The 17,500-nt window shown below is 41.6% G+C and overlaps 1 protein-coding gene across 1 annotated transcript in view; it reads right to left on the reverse strand.

Annotated features, from left to right (window-relative positions):
* LOC132861242 (protein sidekick-2-like) overlaps positions 1-17,500 on the reverse strand; it is a 157,520-nt gene that overhangs the window by 17,906 nt on the left and 122,114 nt on the right. The window contains exons 16-33 of the mRNA XM_060892668.1: positions 16,910-17,050; positions 16,021-16,202; positions 15,276-15,391; positions 14,901-15,096; positions 13,276-13,374; positions 11,177-11,368; positions 9,762-9,883; positions 9,513-9,622; positions 6,815-6,965; positions 6,233-6,470; positions 5,379-5,494; positions 5,097-5,286; positions 2,679-2,777; positions 2,364-2,558; positions 2,030-2,231; positions 1,388-1,491; positions 317-387; positions 108-231 (exon numbers count right to left, since the gene is read on the reverse strand). Of these exons, the coding sequence (XP_060748651.1) occupies positions 108-231; positions 317-387; positions 1,388-1,491; positions 2,030-2,231; positions 2,364-2,558; positions 2,679-2,777; positions 5,097-5,286; positions 5,379-5,494; positions 6,233-6,470; positions 6,815-6,965; positions 9,513-9,622; positions 9,762-9,883; positions 11,177-11,368; positions 13,276-13,374; positions 14,901-15,096; positions 15,276-15,391; positions 16,021-16,202; positions 16,910-17,050 (2,648 nt within the window). The remainder of the gene's footprint in view (positions 1-107; positions 232-316; positions 388-1,387; positions 1,492-2,029; positions 2,232-2,363; positions 2,559-2,678; positions 2,778-5,096; positions 5,287-5,378; positions 5,495-6,232; positions 6,471-6,814; positions 6,966-9,512; positions 9,623-9,761; positions 9,884-11,176; positions 11,369-13,275; positions 13,375-14,900; positions 15,097-15,275; positions 15,392-16,020; positions 16,203-16,909; positions 17,051-17,500) is intronic.

Consider the following 17,500-nt stretch of genomic DNA (forward strand, 5'->3'; position numbering starts at 1 on the left):
ATAAATGCAACAGAATTTTCAATTGAATTTAATTCTATTTTATTTGTATATTGCAGTGAACAGTGTCTCAAAGCAGCTTTACAGAAATATATAAATGATGAACTTACATGTCAGTTCGCTCCAGATAGAGAGTTTTTGTGTGTTAAAGTTTTGTAATCTTTCGTAAACTAGCTCTCGATAACGAATACAGAACCCAAGTAGAATCCCATTAATCTTCTCCTCTGATGGAGACTGAAACACAAACACAGGTTAGAAAGACACACAGTTACGCCTTTGACGAAAAATAGCTTCAAAATGTATATGAAATACTGCTCACCTGCCAGCCAATTAAAACAGATGTAGTGGTGTGAGGAGTAACAGAGAGGATGATGGGAGCTTCATCAGGAACTGGAGAGGAACATACAGGAGAAGTAAAATACACTGCTCAGATACAGAAGACTTCATTCACATGCTGGATCTCAATAAACTAAATATTACTTTTATACGTTGTGTAATAAAGAGTGGTGTTGCCAGTGGCAACCAAAAGCATCAAACCACTGAGAGCTGAGGTCCATTCAGTGGCATTTGTCATACAGAAACTACATATCTTCATGCACCAGGAGGAACCCAGGGCCACTGCACCAGCATTGTGACAATGGCTCTGAGGATGTCATTCAGAAATACACACAGCAGTAAAGGTAGCGTTGGCTAAAATGTGGAGGTCTCTAGAATATGGATATTCCTCCGCAGCCCATCACTAACCCACTAACAACAATGACAGTTTGTTCAGTAACATGGACATCAGTAGCCTGCTGGAGGTCATTAACACCATTCCCTGTCAGGATCCAGCCCGGACTTTGGCCACGTGCTTTTGTTCTGTGTTTACGTGTCTGCCCCGCCCCTGTCTCTATTTCCCCGCCTCTGCACACCTGTTCCTCATGTGTTAATTGTCTTGTGTATTTAATCCTTTGTCGTCTTTCGTCTCGTGTCAAGTCTCGTCGTGTCTTTGGTCCTGTTTTGTGTTTTTTATTTAATAAACCCTTTATTTATACTCTATCCTGCATTTGGGTCTGTTTTGATCACTACGTCGCTAACGTTCCCTTTTTAGGGGTTGTCTTGCTGTTGCCGCTCCAGTTCACCTGTTGTCACTTTCATTTGCAAAAATCACGTGACGATGATTCACAATCATTTACACTTCCTAACTGGATAAACTGCCTTGGTGTTATACTGTGATCATGACGTTTTTTATTCATTTAGCAGTGTATTTAGATCCAATAAGGAGATTAACCAAAAGTCAGAGCACTAAAGATGGACACAGACATAGATACAGAGACATAGATACAGAGACATAGATACAGAGACATAGATACAGAGACATAGATACAGAGACATTGGCTTTATTCCATACCATCCTGCAGAGTGGTGATAGCTTCACTCTCCTGGCTGTAATCACTGTCTCCGATATCGTTAGTGGCCTTTACACGAAACTGATATGATGTGAAGGGCTTCAGTCTGAAATACACACAGTCAGACTGTCATTTAACTCCATTTCTAATTGCATGAATAAACTTTGTGTACACTGTTTACCTCATTGTGTGTTTCAGTCACTTAATTCTTGTTGCCCACCATATCACTTATACATACTAGCTCTATTTAACGTGTATAAGCTTGATATACATGTTACATGCTCAGCTTCATACTTTGTTCTCAGGTTAGCAAAGCATGGTCACAACATTAGCAACACAGACTCACCAGGCATAATAAATTCTGCTACTTCCAACCAAGCTTTATTTCTCTACAACAATTGAATGAGAGGTTGTGTATGACAGGGTAAGATAAAACAACTCTATTTATTGCTCTACCATGTCATACTCAACGTGCACAGACATGAGAAACTCTTAATTTTAATGTCTCTTTGTCACCTGCATGTTACAGGAAACAAATGTTAGGTTGAGACTGAAGATGGTGAGATGTTGAGATCATGTTTATACCACATTGATGTAAATGAGCTGAAACACATTAGAGAAAACTTCTTTAAATAAATTCACACCTTTCCACAGTGTATGGCACCACCTCGTGATTAACAGATGCTGACTGGACAATCCAGTTCTGAATAGGAAGTTCTCTTATCTGAACTGTGTAATACCGGACCGGAGAAAGACCATCGCTTCCTGGTTCCCATGACAACAATACGCTCCGCGCTCGCACGCTCTCCTGAGGTACCACAAGATGGCGAGGAGGCTGAGGACGTGCTGAGGATTAACGGTTCCACAGTAAAAAAGCAAATTCAATTCAAAAATGAATTTAATTGAATAAAAAAAATCTTTACAGAAGAAGCTAAGAATTGTTTTTCAGCTTTAGAAACTTTTGTTTGCTCTCCTCACCTCTCTTTTCCGTGGTAACCACCAGGGCTTCGGCAGCATCCCCCCAGCCTTTACGGGTTTGAGCCGTGATGCTGAAGATGTAAACAGATTCAGGCTTTAGCGAATTCACAGTGTATTGCCGTGCACTTGGGCTCAGGACATCCACTGTCGCAGAGTTGCTATTGGATGAATTTAGTCGATATGTGATCTGATAGGCTGAAAAGAGATCAGAAACAGGAAAAGTTTGTTTTATATACACTGTGTCTATCTATCTGTAAATCTTTCTGTCTGCTTGTCTGTCTATACAAGACAAGGTTTATTTACAGCCACACTTACCAAGGATAATGCCATTGGGCTGAGCAGGAGATTGCCAGATCAGTCTGACAGAAGTGGTCCGTACTTCTGGAAACAAAATACCTACTGGTGGTCCCGGCACTGGAAAATCATACAGATTTATACGTATTTAACCTATAGTGTGTATGTTACTTCTCTTCTAACAAAAGTACTTTGTCTTATGTAGCTGTGTATAATAGATACACCACTTAATTTACCTTTAATGAAGGGTTATAGATTTAAATGTAAAGTCTAGATAATAATTATGCAGGAAACACAGAAAAGTATAGAATCTATTACATATTAATTGTTTTTGGAATCATTTGCTTGGAGATTCTGTTTTTATCACATTTATAAATATTGTACATATATACACACAATATCTATGCTATTGTTATTAACTGATTAACTGATTCCAGGCATGCCAGATCTCCCTGAAAGCCTAATCAGAAACCAATGGCGAAGTGTTTTATAGAGTTTAATGTATTAGAATTATAAAATACATTGGACATGGTGAATCTTGAGCTCACTTAGTGCATCAGTGTTAATCTTACATCCTTTGAGACACAGAGACACTTTAACACTCTGCCAGAGAATACTGCAGCATTAGAAGTCTGTATCCAGTCTTATGTACTTCTGTACAATCATGTCAGTTATTGAATACAGAGTTGTTAACCTTGGTAGATCTAAATGGTGACCGCTCTAAACAAACTAAGGTAATGTTCGGTGTTCCACAAGGTTCTGTTTTAGGCCCATTGCTTTACTCCCTATATATTCTACCCCTTGGTGCAATTATTCATAATCATAGTATTAGCTTCCACTGTTACACTGATGACACACAGCTGTATGTTTCAGTTCAGTCAGATGTGAGTCACCAGTTTAATAAGACTGAAGATTGTGTGAAGGACATCAGACAGTGGACGCTTACTAACTTCCTCCTGTTTAACTCTGACACACAGAAGTTCTTGTACCAGGACCAAAGACAGACAGAAGTAAGCTTTCTGATTATGAAGCAAATCTTGATGTACAGTTTAATGTACAGTTTAATGCTCTCACTCCTTACACTGAACCTCACTGCCACAGATCTTTTGGCACTTCTCGACTGGTCCCACCAACTGTCAGGAAAACAATATTCTTCTCTGTTCTGGCACTGACCTGGTGAACGTTCCCTGTTTGTTTGAACAGCTTAGTCACTGACTGTTGTGACTGATTCCTTCATGAAATATTGTTCTTTTTGTTTGAGTGCTAGATTTCCTTCCAACAGAGTTTTAGACTTATGGTCTCCTTAGTCTGTGTCCTAGTGAACAAGTATTGATGTTTTCATTGGTGGAAACTTTAAAGCACTTCTGTACGTTGCTGTGGATAAGAGTCTGCCACATGGCGGAAATGTAAATTAAATGTAAATATCATAGCTGTAGTAGCTTCAGTTACTTTGTTTTCATTGTCACTGAATTTCCTGTCAAGACCCTGCTTGTAATATCCCCAATGTGCATCCTCTTAAACCATTATAGATCAGCCTGTGGATGGTAGACTAAAGACTGCAGTTTGGAAATCAGTTGAAGTCTTGTTCATTATTCTGTGGTTAGCTTCACAGACTATAAATTTAAAGCTAATAAAGCAAAAAAAATGATGTCATAATTCTTTCTGAACCAATGTTGTGTCCGTCAGCTGTATGTTCTGGTGTTTATCAGCAATCAGGTCTGTGGTGAACTCAGAGTTTATGATGACCCATTAGTTCCTCAGGAGCTCTCGGCTGCACTATTATAAACTGTTGTAGAAAGGACATTATTTACATTTACACTATTTACTGTAGAGTGTCACCCAAATGAGGATGAGGTTCACTTCTGAGTCTGGTTCCTCTCAAGGTTTCTTCATCTTATCATCTCAGGGAGTTTTTCCTCACCGCCATCACCTCGGCTTTCTCATTAGGGACAGGGATAGATATATAGTATTTTAAATTTTAAGTTAATCTTTTTTAAATTAATTTTAAACTTTAAATGTATGTATTTTTTCTTCTTATTATTCTATATTTATTTCTTTTTCTCTCTCTTCTGTTTCCATACTTCTGTAAAGCTGCTTTGAGACAATGGGAAATTGTTAAAAGTGCTAAACAAATAAACTGAATTGAATTGTGCCAAAGATTCTTTTGAAGCTCAGTCAGCAGTGCTGTTTGACTTCATATTACACAGTTGAGGAAGACTAATGACTCATGATCACAGTCTCCAGTGTCACTGTGAGATAGGTTTCCTTTTGAGTTTGGTTCCTCCCAACGTTTTAACCTCATGTCATCTCAGTGAAAACTATACAAATGAACCTGCCCTGAGCTGTTAGAGATTAATCACAAGCCTCTCTATTAAATTTCTGAACCTCATGTACACTGTGATTGATGTGATTTATACTGATTGCTGTCGTCATGCCTACCATCATCAAGAGTGCGTTCCAGGATCAAAGGAGAGGATGGGAGTCCATCTCCAATACGTGTGAATGCTAAAACCTGTATCTCATAGAGGACATATTTCCCTAAATGTGTTAACTCAGCACTGTGAGTGGTGTTTCCTTCTACTGTCCACAACTGAAGAGGAGAGTCTGAATCTTTTTCCTTATACACCACCTAAGAGACACAGACCGAGAATAAAACTATAAAATGTATTTGAGATTTATTATTAGGACTCAAAATTATTGGTATTATTATTTTATGATGACCTTGTAGCCAAGGATGAGCCCATTTCTGTCAGGCTCAGGAACCTCAAACCAGCGAACCAAAATACTGCTGGAGGATGTGGAGAATGCTGAGACATTAGATGGACCACTGGAGGGCACTAAAGAGTGAAAAAGTTAAAAAACAAACAGAATTATCATCAGTATCACATACAGGGATTCTTTAGAATAAAAGCTTTTAAAAACCCAGAGTTGAATGTTATCGTGGTCTCAGAGGGAACTTGCTTGTTATAACCACAGAGAGCAGCAGTGTTTACTGATACTCATGTGCTTTTACATTGTATGTCCAGGCTCCAGCACCTACAACCAATGGTCAGAAATCAAACAGAGCTTGTCCGTGGTTTAAAGCATATCATAAGTTAAAGACTAGTCATATGTACCCTATTTTACAGAAATTGGTGAAAGAGTTAATTTACTGAAACAATTCTGTCCAAAAACTTTAACAGTAAGAACTCGTCTTTTAGTAAAAAACCTTTTGTGAAAAACGCAACTTCCCAAAGACTCTATGGGTTCCACCTCCTATACCTTAATGACAGTTGACTACTGATCATAAGGTTATGATTTCAAATCCCAGGATCAACAAGTTGACACTGTTTGGCCCTTGAGAAAGGCCCTTAACACTCAGCTGCTCACATGTATAAATGTAATTCACTCCAGATAATGGCATCTAGGAAGTGCTTTCTTCATGTTCTACAGGTAGGACATCTTTTAAAGCCAACTTTGTCTTCAACCATATGGAACTGTATAATAAACAAACCACTGCTGTTTAATATTCATTGAGATGTTCATGGAGGACTAGTAATGCAAAATAAAATGTAATATTAATATTAATATTTTACCAGATTCTCGGGTCCGCCCCTGAACAGGTTGACTCCATGGTCCAGCTCCAATGCCATTAATCGCTCGGACTTTGACTTCATATTCAGTCCATTCTTCTAAATCTTCGATGGTAAACTCTCTCTCCAAACGGTCAGGAATAATGTGGGTTAGGACTTTATCATGATGTCCAATCCGACTATACTGCACTTTATATCCAAGAGACTCTGGATTTCCATTATACTCCCACTCTGGTAGGGGCTGAAAGACAAATTAGGCAACATTAAATTATTCCAGCACAAAAAAGTTATTTTATTTATGCTGGAAAATCCTTGATAGATATGAACAGCAATTCAATTAAATTTTATTTGTACTGCCCTTTTAACAATGGACATTGTCTCAAAGCAGATTGACACAAGTATAAACAATTATTATAGAAATTACAAAGTCAAATTTCTAAATGTATAATATTTATTACATTTACATTTATCCCAATGAGCAAGCTTGAGGTAACAGTGGCAAGAAAAACCTCCCTGACGTGATGTGAGAACGAAAGCTTGAGAGGAACCAGATTCAGAACAGAGGCATGTGATAATGGGACGTACCACCCATCGGAGCCAGAGGCTGGTTTCACTGGCTGTGCGCAGTGTGACGTTAAGAGGAGCCATGTCAGGTGGAGCCTGCAGGGTCTGGATCTTTCTAGAAGGTTGACTGGGTGGGCTGGTGCCCACAATGTTCACCTGACGTATACGAAATCTGCAGGTGGGACCAAAAAATACATCAAACAACAGAACAAGCAAGCTGACTATGATGGTGATAGATAGTGTTAATATTTACTCCATTTGTATCAAGAGCATCTACTGATGATGGAAGAGGACATTTCTGGCTTGTGCTAAATACTGGACATAAATATTTGATGGTAGTACAGAATGTGAGATAACTGCAGGTGGTACCATAAACATTTTAAAGGACGTGTGGAACTTGGAAGCTGAGGAGCTATATAAATGAGAGACACCTGAGGAGGATGGAGTAAAGGTGTGGTACGTGTAGAAGGTGTGTAGAAGATGTCTAGGAAGGTGTGTAGAAGGTGTGTAGGAAAGTGTGTAGAAGGTGTGTAGAAGGTGTGTAGGAAGGTGTGTAGAAGGTGTGTAGGAAAGTGTGTAGAAGGTGTGTAGGAAAGTGTGTAGAAGGTGTGTAGGAAAATTTGTAGGAAAGTGTGTAGAAGGTGTGTAGAAGGTGTGTAGGAAGGTGTGTAGAAGGTGTGTAGGAAAGTGTGTAGAAGGTGTGTAGGAAAGTGTGTAGAAGGTGTGTAGAAGGTGTGTAGAAGGTGTGTAGGAAAGTGTGTAGAAGGTGTGTAGGAAAGTGTGTAGAAGGTGTGTAGGAAGGTGTGTAGGAAGGTGTGTAGAAGGTGTGTAGAAGGTGTGTAGGAAGGTGTGTAGAAGGTGTGTAGGAAAGTGTGTAGAAGGTGTGTAGAAGGTGTGTAGAAGGTGTGTAGGAAAGTGTGTAGAAGGTGTGTAGGAAGGTGTGTAGAAGGTGTGTAGAAGGTGTGTAGGAAAGTGTGTAGAAGGTGTGTAGGAAAGTGTGTAGAAGGTGTGTAGAAGGTGTGTAGGAAAGTGTGTAGAAGGTGTGTAGGAAAGTGTGTAGGAAGGTGTGTAGAAGGTGTGTAGGAAAGTGTGTAGAAGGTGTGTAGAAGGTGTGTAGAAGGTGTGTAGGAAAGTGTGTAGAAGGTGTGTAGGAAAGTGTGTAGAAGGTGTGTAGGAAGGTGTGTAGGAAGGTGTGTAGAAGGTGTGTAGGAAGGTGTGTAGAAGGTGTGTAGGAAAGTGTGTAGAAGGTGTGTAGGAAGGTGTGTAGGAAGGTGTGTAGGAAAGTGTGTAGAAGGTGTGTAGAAGGTGAGTAGGAAAGTGTGTAGAAGGTGTGTAGGAAGGTGTGTAGAAGGTGTGTAGGAAGGTGTGTAGAAGGTGTGTAGGAAGGTGTGTAGAAGGTGTGTAGAAGGTGTGTAGGAAGGTGTGTAGAAGGTGTGTAGAAGGTGTGTAGAAGGTGTGTAGGAAGGTGTGTAGGAAGGTGTGTAGGAAAGTGTGTAGAAGGTGTGTAGAAGGTGAGTAGGAAAGTGTGTAGAAGGTGTGTAGGAAGGTGTGTAGAAGGTGTGTAGGAAGGTGTGTAGAAGGTGTGTAGAAGGTGTGTAGAAGGTGTGTAGGAAGGTGTGTAGAAGGTGTGTAGAAGGTGTGTAGGAAAGTGTGTAGAAGGTGTGTAGGAAGGTGTGTAGAAGGTGTGTAGAAGGTGTGTAGGAAAGTGTGTAGAAGGTGTGTAGGAAAGTGTGTAGAAGGTGTGTAGAAGGTGTGTAGAAGGTGTGTAGGAAAGTGTGTAGAAGGTGTGTAGGAAGAACCTGTCACATAATTATATAATTCAATTTATTTGTGTAGTGCTTTTCAAGAATTAACAATTCACATTGTCTCAAAGTAGTTTAACAAAAGAATAGAAACAAAAAAGAAAATTATAATTATAATAATTATATATATAATAAGAAAAGAAGATAAAACACAATATATCTATCCCTATTTGTGTATGATTTGATTGTGGCTTGTACAAGGTGCTATATGAGTTGTACTCCAATGCCCCCTTTTCCACCAGAAAGAACCGGGTGCTGGTTCAGAACTAGTGCTGGTACTGGTTCGAAGTGGGTTCCACTGGCGAGTCTTTTAAGAACCAGTTTGCCTTTCCATCAGTTAGAGAGCCGTCACAGAGCCGAGTCTGATGTCGCTGTATACAACATTATAGAGCAACGTTAACGCAGCAGCAGCAAACACAAACACAACATCAACAATGGCGGATGTTGGTTTACTGTTAATGCTCATGGCTTTGTGAACCTACATTGGCCCAAACACAGAGAATCCTAATTTAAAATGATTTAAAAATTGCCGCTAACAACGTTCTCTTTTGTCTTGTTGGTCACAGTAACCCCGCCCCCAGGCGCTAACAGTAGCCCCGCCCCCAGCCCCTGATGCAAGCGTTTTTTTTTTACATTTACATTTACGGCATTTAGCAGACACCCTTATCCAGAGTGACTTACAACTGAGCAACTGAGGGTTAAAGGCCTTCCGATCAGTAGCCCAACACCACTGAGCTACCACATCCCTTTTTTAAGTCTAGACCAGCAACGTTTTGGTGCTACTTAAGAACCACTTTTTCTGGTTCAGAGCCGGTGCTTTTTGTGTCAAAGAAATAAAGAACTGGTTTTAAATTAAACTCTGGCTCCGAACCAGCACTCAAACTGCCTCGGTGGAAAAGGGTGGAAAAGTGCAGTACCTGTAGAAGGTGTAGGGATTGAGAGCAGGTATTTCCATTGATCGAGCATGAGGCTCATTAGTCAGCTGATGAACCAACACCCAGTCCTCATTTTCTCCAATTATACTGCTCTGAAAACAGAATAGAAAACCAAAAGCCATACTCATCAGTGATGGTACAGGGTGTAGTTATTTATCGCATATCGCTGAAAAATAATATTTACCTTCTAATAGCTTTGTTCCATCTATTCTGATCTGATCAGTAACTCACCTGTGCCTCTACCTGCCAGCGGGAGATGGACGTCTTTCCATCGTAACCTGGTTTGAACTGCAGTGTAACTGATCGAGGGCCGATGTTGGAGATAGCCAAGTTAGTTGGTGGACCAGGAAGCTCTATATGAGAACACACACAAGACAATTGGCATGGTCCCACAGGAGCACCACAGCTCTCCACTTCACATGTCTAACAGGTTTCATCTCCTCAGTGAAGAACCCGCTGAGAAACCTGAACGTGCTCTGGTTATAGGAGACTCCACCTTTAGGGGCTCCAGCAGCACTGGTTAGGTGTATTCAGGGAGCCAGGGCACCGGATATAGCAGGTAATCTTAGGGTCTTAGGCAAGCATTGGTACTCGAAGGTAATTTTCCATGTAGGAGCTGATATATGCCTTCATCAGTCAGAGATTACTTAGAGTAATATTGTCGAGGTGTGTAAATTATGCTCTGGCCCCATCCCAATGTGGTGTGGTGATGAACTGCTGGATGTCCAGGTGGTGCTCCGAAAACAATGCGGGCTTCACAGATAATAAGAGCACTTTTGAGGACAAGGCTGGCTTGTTAGGACAGGATGATGTCCATCCCACTCAGGAAGGTGCAGCTCTCATTTCTTGCAGCATTAAACATAGTTAAAGAACAGGCCGAGTTAATCTGTGTTATGTCTTAATATGCTTAGATTTTTTGCTTAGTGTTTTATGTCTCCATCACTGGTGGCTTGGGTGTCGTTTGTGTCTGTTTTTTTAGATCTACTGTGTGTGTATCTGTTTGTGTGTGACTCTGTGTGTCTCTGTGTGTGTGTATCTGTGTGCGTGTGTGTCTCTGTGCGTGTGTATCTGTGTGTGTATGTGTGTCTCTGTGTTTGTGTTCATGCGTGTTTGTGCCTTTGGGTATGTGTCTGTATGTGTATGTGTGTGTATGTGTGCCTCTGTTTGTGTGTGTGTATGTGTCTCTGTGTCTGTGTGAATTTGTGGCTATGTGTGTGTGTCTGTGTGCGTATGTGTCTCTGTGCGTGTATATCTGTGTGTGTGTCTCTGTGTGTATCTGTGTGCGTATGTGTCTCTGTGCGTGTATGTGTTTGTGTGTGAGTGTGTGTGCCTATGCGTGTGTGTCTGTATGTATATGTGTGTGTATGTGTGTGAGTGTGTGTGACTCTGCGTGTGTGTCTGTATGTGTATGTGTGTATGTCTGTGTGTGTGTGTGTATGTCTGTGTGTGTGTGTACCTGTGTGTGTGTGTGTGTATGTCTGTGTGTGTGTGTGTGTGTATGTCTGTGTGTGTGTGTGTGTGTATGTCTGTGTGTGTGTGTGTGTATGTCTGTGTGTGTGTGTGTGTGTGTGTGTGTACCTGTGTGTGTGTGTGTGTATGTCTGTGTGTGTGTGTGTGTATGTCTGTGTGTGTGTGTGTGTGTGTACCTGGTGGTACCCCTGATGAGATGGTGGATGATGATAGCTGTCCCTGTCCTTTAGATGTCATTGCTGCCACCTCGATTGTGTAGGTGGTTAAAGCAGTAAGTCCTGTGACACGGTACTGTAGAGTGACGTTGGGCAGGTAGTGTGTGACCCGTGTGTTTGTGCGGTTAAACTCCTCCCACGAGATACGATACCCTACAGATACGATACACACAGACACACAGGGGCAACTTTACAAATATTGGCAGCCTCTTAAAAAGTGAGCATTTTCTCTGTACGTTAATATTAGGTGAAAGCTCTATGGGGAGAGTAATAGTACTCAGTCTACACACACACACACACTTACACACACACACACACACACACACACACTTACACACACACACACACACACACACACACTTACACACACACACACACACACACACACTTACACACATGCACACTTACACACACACACACACACACACACTTACACACATGCACACACACACACTTACACACACTCACTTACAGACACACACACTTACACACACACACTTACACACACACACTTACACACACACACACACACACACACTCACTTACACACACTTGCACACACGCACACACACACACACTCACTTACACACACACACACTTACACACACACACACTTACACACACACACACACACACACACACACACACTCACTTACACACACACACACACACACACACTCACTTACACACACACACTTGCACACACGCACACACACACTCACTTACACACACACACACACACACACACACACTTACACACATGCACACACACACACACACACACACACACACACACACACACTTACACACATGCACACACACACACACACACACACTCACTTACACACACACACACACACTCACTTACACACACACACACACACACACATGCACACACACACACACTTACACACATGCACACACACACACACACTCACTTACACACACACTTGCACACACGCACACACACACACTCACTTACACACACACACTTACACAACACACACACACTTACACACACACACTTACACACACACACAGACTCACACTTACACACACACACACAGACACACACTTACACACACCCACACACACTTACAGACACACACAGACTCACACTTACACACACACACAGACTCACACACACACACACACACAGACTCATACTTATACACACATGCACACACACACACAGACTCACACACACACACACAGACTCATACTTATACACACATGCACACACACACTCACACATAAACTCACACTTACACACAAACACACACTCACACAGACACACACACTCACACAGAAATTCATACTTACACACACACACACACAAACACACACATACACTCACACAGACTCACACAGACACACACAAAGACACACACTCAAATACACACACACACGAACACACGCACAAACACATACACACAGACTCATGCGCACAGACTCACACACTCATACAGAAACTCACACAGACTCACACAGACACACACACACACTCACACAGACTCACACACAGACACACACACTCACACAGACTCACAAAGACACACACAGACAAAGATGCACACACACAGACTCACACTGACTCATACAGACACACACACACACAGACTCACACACATAAAGAGGCACACACAGAGACACACACACACACACAAATACACAAACACACACAAACACACGCACAAACACATACACACAGACACAGACTCATGCACACAGGCTCACACACATGCACAAACACACACACACAGACTCACACTCACACACACACTCACACTCACACAGACAAACCCACTGACTCACACAGATGCACACACACTGACTCACACAGACACACACGCACACACACACAGACACACACAGACACACACGCACACACACACACAGACACACACACAGAGACACACACACACAAATACACACGCACAAACACACACACAGACACACAGACTCACACAAACACAAACACACACAGACACAAATATACAAAGTTAATAATAATAATAATAATAATAATAATAATAAATGAATAAATAAAGGTGAAGTACCAGTGAGGATGCCGTTCTTCTCATGTGGTTCTCTCCAACTGACTTTCAAAGACGTATCGAGAATTTCAGTAAAACTCAGATGACCAACAGCACCAGGAGCTGGAGAGAGAGAGAGAGAGAGAGAGAGAGATTGAGGGAGAGAAATAGTCATATTATTGTTATATTATTGTTTAAATTTTCTTTGCGTTTGTCTGTGTGTGTGTGTTTGTGTGTGTCTGTGTGTGTGTCCATATGTGTGTGTCTGTGTGTGCGTATGTGTGTGTCTGTGTGTGTCTGTGTGTGCGTATGTGTGTGTCTGTGTGTGTCTGTGTGTGTACGTTTGTGTGTTTGTGTGTGTGTGTGCGTATGTGTGTTTGTGTGTCTGTGTGTGTGCCTCTGTGTGTGTGTGTGTGTATATCTGTGTGTGCCTCTCTCTGTGTGTGTGTTTGTGTGTGCGAATGTGTGTGTGCGCGTATGTGTGTGTTTATGTGTCTGTGTGTGAGTGTCTGTGTGTGCGTGTACTTGTATGTGTGTGTTTATGTATGTGTCTGTGTGTGTGTGTCTGTGTGTGTTTTTGTGTCTGTATGTGTGTTTGTGTGTTTGTGTGTGTCTGGTGTGTGTGTGCGTATGTGTGTATGTGTGTGTGTGTACGTTTGTGTGTTTGTGTGTGTCTGTGTGCGTATGCGTGTTTGTGTGCGTCTGTGTGTGTGCCTCTGTGTGTGTGTATCTGTGTGCATGTGTGTCTGTGTGCGTATGTGTGTTTATGTGTGTCTGTGCCTCTGTGTGTGTGTGTCTGTGTGTGTGCCTCTCTGTGTGTGTGTGTTTGTGTGTGCGTATGTGTGTGTGTTTGTGTCTGTGTGTGAGTATGTGTGTGTTTGTGTGTCTGTGTGTGAGTGTCTGTGTGTGCGTGTACTTGTATGTGTCCGTGTGTGTTTATGTATGTGTCTGTGTGTGTGTGTCTGTGTGTGTTTTTGTGTCTGTATGTGTGTGTCTATGTGTGTGTCTGGTGTGTGTGTGCGTATGTGTGTATGTGTGTGTGTGTACGTTTGTGTGTTTGTGTGTCTGTGTGCGTATGCGTGCTTGTGTGCGTCTGTGTGTGTGCCTCTGTGTGTGTGTGTTTCTGTGTGCATGTGTGTCTGTGTGCGTATGTGTGTTTGTGTGTGTCTGTGCCTCTGTGTGTGTGTGTGTGTCTGTGTGTGTGCCTCTCTGTGTGTGTGTGTTTGTGTGTGCGTATGTGTGTGTGTGTTTGTGTCTGTGTGTGCGTGTATGTGTGTTTGTGTGTCTGTGTGTGAGTGTCTGTGTGTGTGCGCGTATTTGTATGTGTCTGTGTGTGTTTATGTATGTGTCTGTGTGTGTGTCTGTGTGTGTTTTTGTGTCTGTATGTGTGTTTGTGTGTGTCTATGTGTGTGTCTGGTGTGTGTGTGCGTTTGTGTGTGTCTTTGTGCGTATCTGTGTGTGTGCGTATGTGTGTGTCTGTATGTGTGTGACTGTGTGTGTGTGTGTCTCTGTATGTGTGTGTTTGTGTGTCTGTGTGTTTATGTCTGTATGTGTGTGAGTGTGTGTGTGTCTCTGTGTGTCTGTGTGTGTTTATGTCTGTATGTGTGTGACTGTGTATGTGTGTGTGTCTGTGTGTGTGTGTGTCTCACTGTCTTCGTGAGTACGTATTCTCTGGGTGGGGCTCCGTGGTCCGTCCCCTGGTGTAGTGAAACACAGAACCGATGTGAAATACTCTGTAAATTTCTTTAGACCGCTGATGATGCCGACATGGACACCATCCTGGAAATTGGGCTGAACCGTAACAACAATAAGCTCCTCCCCCTGCCCCGCCTGCCATGCTAAAAGCTGGAGTGAGAGACAGACACAGAGAGAGAGAGATAGAGAGAGAGAGAGAGAGAGATACAGGGTTTGACACTGTGGATATTATGTAAAGCTACACTTTGTGTGTGTGTGTGTGTGTGTGTGTGTGTGTGTGTGTGTGTGTGTGTGTGTGTGTGTGTGTGTGAGAGAGAGAGAGATCTGACCTTATATCCCTGGTTGATGCCGTTGATAAACTGAGGGTTAGGTGCAGTCCAGGTGAAGCGTAATGTGGTGGAGTTTACAGCTTCTACCTGAACACCACCTGGAGCAACAGTGGGGACTAAAAGACAGATGGACATAAAGAGAGACAGAAAGATATTTATATTTATTGTCATGTGAAAAAATTAGGACACCCAATGAAAGCCTGTGTTTTTAATAGTTTAACATCTGGACATTTTATTTTATCAATATTACAAATATTATTTTTAACAATATTGGAAGATTCAAGTAATTTAATAAACAAACAAAACCAAAGAAAAGTTTTTAAATGATCTATTAAATGTAATAAAAAAATTAAACAGTAAGGACACGCCCACAATTATTTGTACTTAAAATGTATAAAATGACCATCAGGTGTAAATTATTAGAACATTGTTACAGAACATTGTGAAGAAGATTTGTCTTATTTAAACCCCAGACATTTAGTTTAGTTTGCTCTTAATTGTTGAAGTGAGAAGTTTCCCCATGGTGAGATCCCAAGCGTCTGAGTCTGGTGAGGGATATAAGATCTTAAAATAATTAGTAATCAGCCATTACAGGTACAAATTTAAACTAGATCAGAAATTGTGGACATTTCGTTATAAAGATCTGAATATTTAATGGGGTGTCCTAATGTTTTCCCGACTGGGTTTATAAATAATGTAATGTTTTAAGGCCCTGGATAAAGTTTGTATTGAATCAGACACCCACCTCCCTGCAGCGTCCACTCCGTCACCTTGTGGCTGTAGACACCCAGTCCAGCACCGTTATATCCTGCAACTTCTATCTCATAGTTGGTCCAGATGATCAAATCCTCCAGGAGCAGGTTTGTCACTTCTGGATTGGAGATGTTTTTGTACTGGATGTCCACTGGGAGACCAGTCAGGCGGTAACTGGGAGATACACAGGGATCAGTAATGGACAGATGTTCTCTAATCAACACCCAAAGAGCATCCAGATGTTTTAATTTATGTGTATAACTCATGTCTCTAAACCAAATGACACACTTGTGTTTGTATCGACAGAAAATCTCTCTTTCTTTTGTACACAGATTCAGAGACACTAATCAGATTATTATCATTATTTGAGATATTAGTTTAGGGTTATGGACAATGTAGCTCACTGTAGCTCTCTGTATTTCTTTAGACATTTCTCACCCTCTAATATCAGAAATTTAAAAGAACAAAATCTCTTTTAATATATTTAAGTTCCACAATCAAACAACAGAGGGAGACAAACTATTCTCTACCACCTGTTAGACACCTCTCTGTCTGAGAGAGAGAGAAGAGAGAGACAGAGACACAGAGAGAGAGACAGAGACACACACAGAGAGAGAGAGAGAGAGAGAGAGAGAGACACAGAGAGAGAGAGAGAAGAGGGAGAGAGAGAGAGAGAGAGAGAAGAGAGAGAGAGAGAGGTACTGGTGACATCATTCAGGTGAACAGGCAGCAGGAGATCACCACACAGTGAGTGTAGAGCCTTTAACCGACCAGTAGAAGATGCACTGTTGGGTAATATGCAGTGTGTGTGTGTATGTGTGTGTGTGTGTGTGTGTGTGTGTGTGTGTGTGTGTTTAGGAGGCGGTGCTATAGGTACTGACCGTATGACGTATCCCCGGAGCGCTCCATTCTGCTGATTCTCAGGAGGAGGCTGCCACTGGATCATGATGGACGAGTTGGTACGGCCACTGGCGATGACATTCTGTGGGGGTGCACTGGGGGGCTCCTCTGGGAGAGACACTCTGTGTGTATGTGTGTGTGTGTGTGTGTGTGTGTGTGTGTGTGTGTGTGTGTGTGTGTGTGTGTGTGTGTGTGTAAAAGAAATAAAATTATGACAAATGATCAGAAATATGATCTGTTTTTACACGACACTGCACTGTGTTGTAATATACAGAAGAACGTTGCTTACATTCGAGTAACACAGAATCAGAACATATGAAGTCATCACTTTAATCTTATCCACACTGATTATAAAACACTGACTGGTCTCACATTGGTTTAGTTTAGTTCATTATAAATAGTTTTACTGTTAGGGTTAGGGTTAGGGTTAAATGAGAAAATCTGGAAGCTTCATGGATTTAATATATATAAAAAAAACACAACAGACAAAAACAAGAAACACAAGGGAGGAGCTAAAGAACAAAAACATGGTAACAAGAGACAACCAACGACATCAAGACATCAAAAACACA

This window comes from Tachysurus vachellii, chromosome 2 (genome assembly GCF_030014155.1).
Source record: "Tachysurus vachellii isolate PV-2020 chromosome 2, HZAU_Pvac_v1, whole genome shotgun sequence".
NCBI classification, from domain to species: domain Eukaryota; kingdom Metazoa; phylum Chordata; class Actinopteri; order Siluriformes; family Bagridae; genus Tachysurus; species Tachysurus vachellii.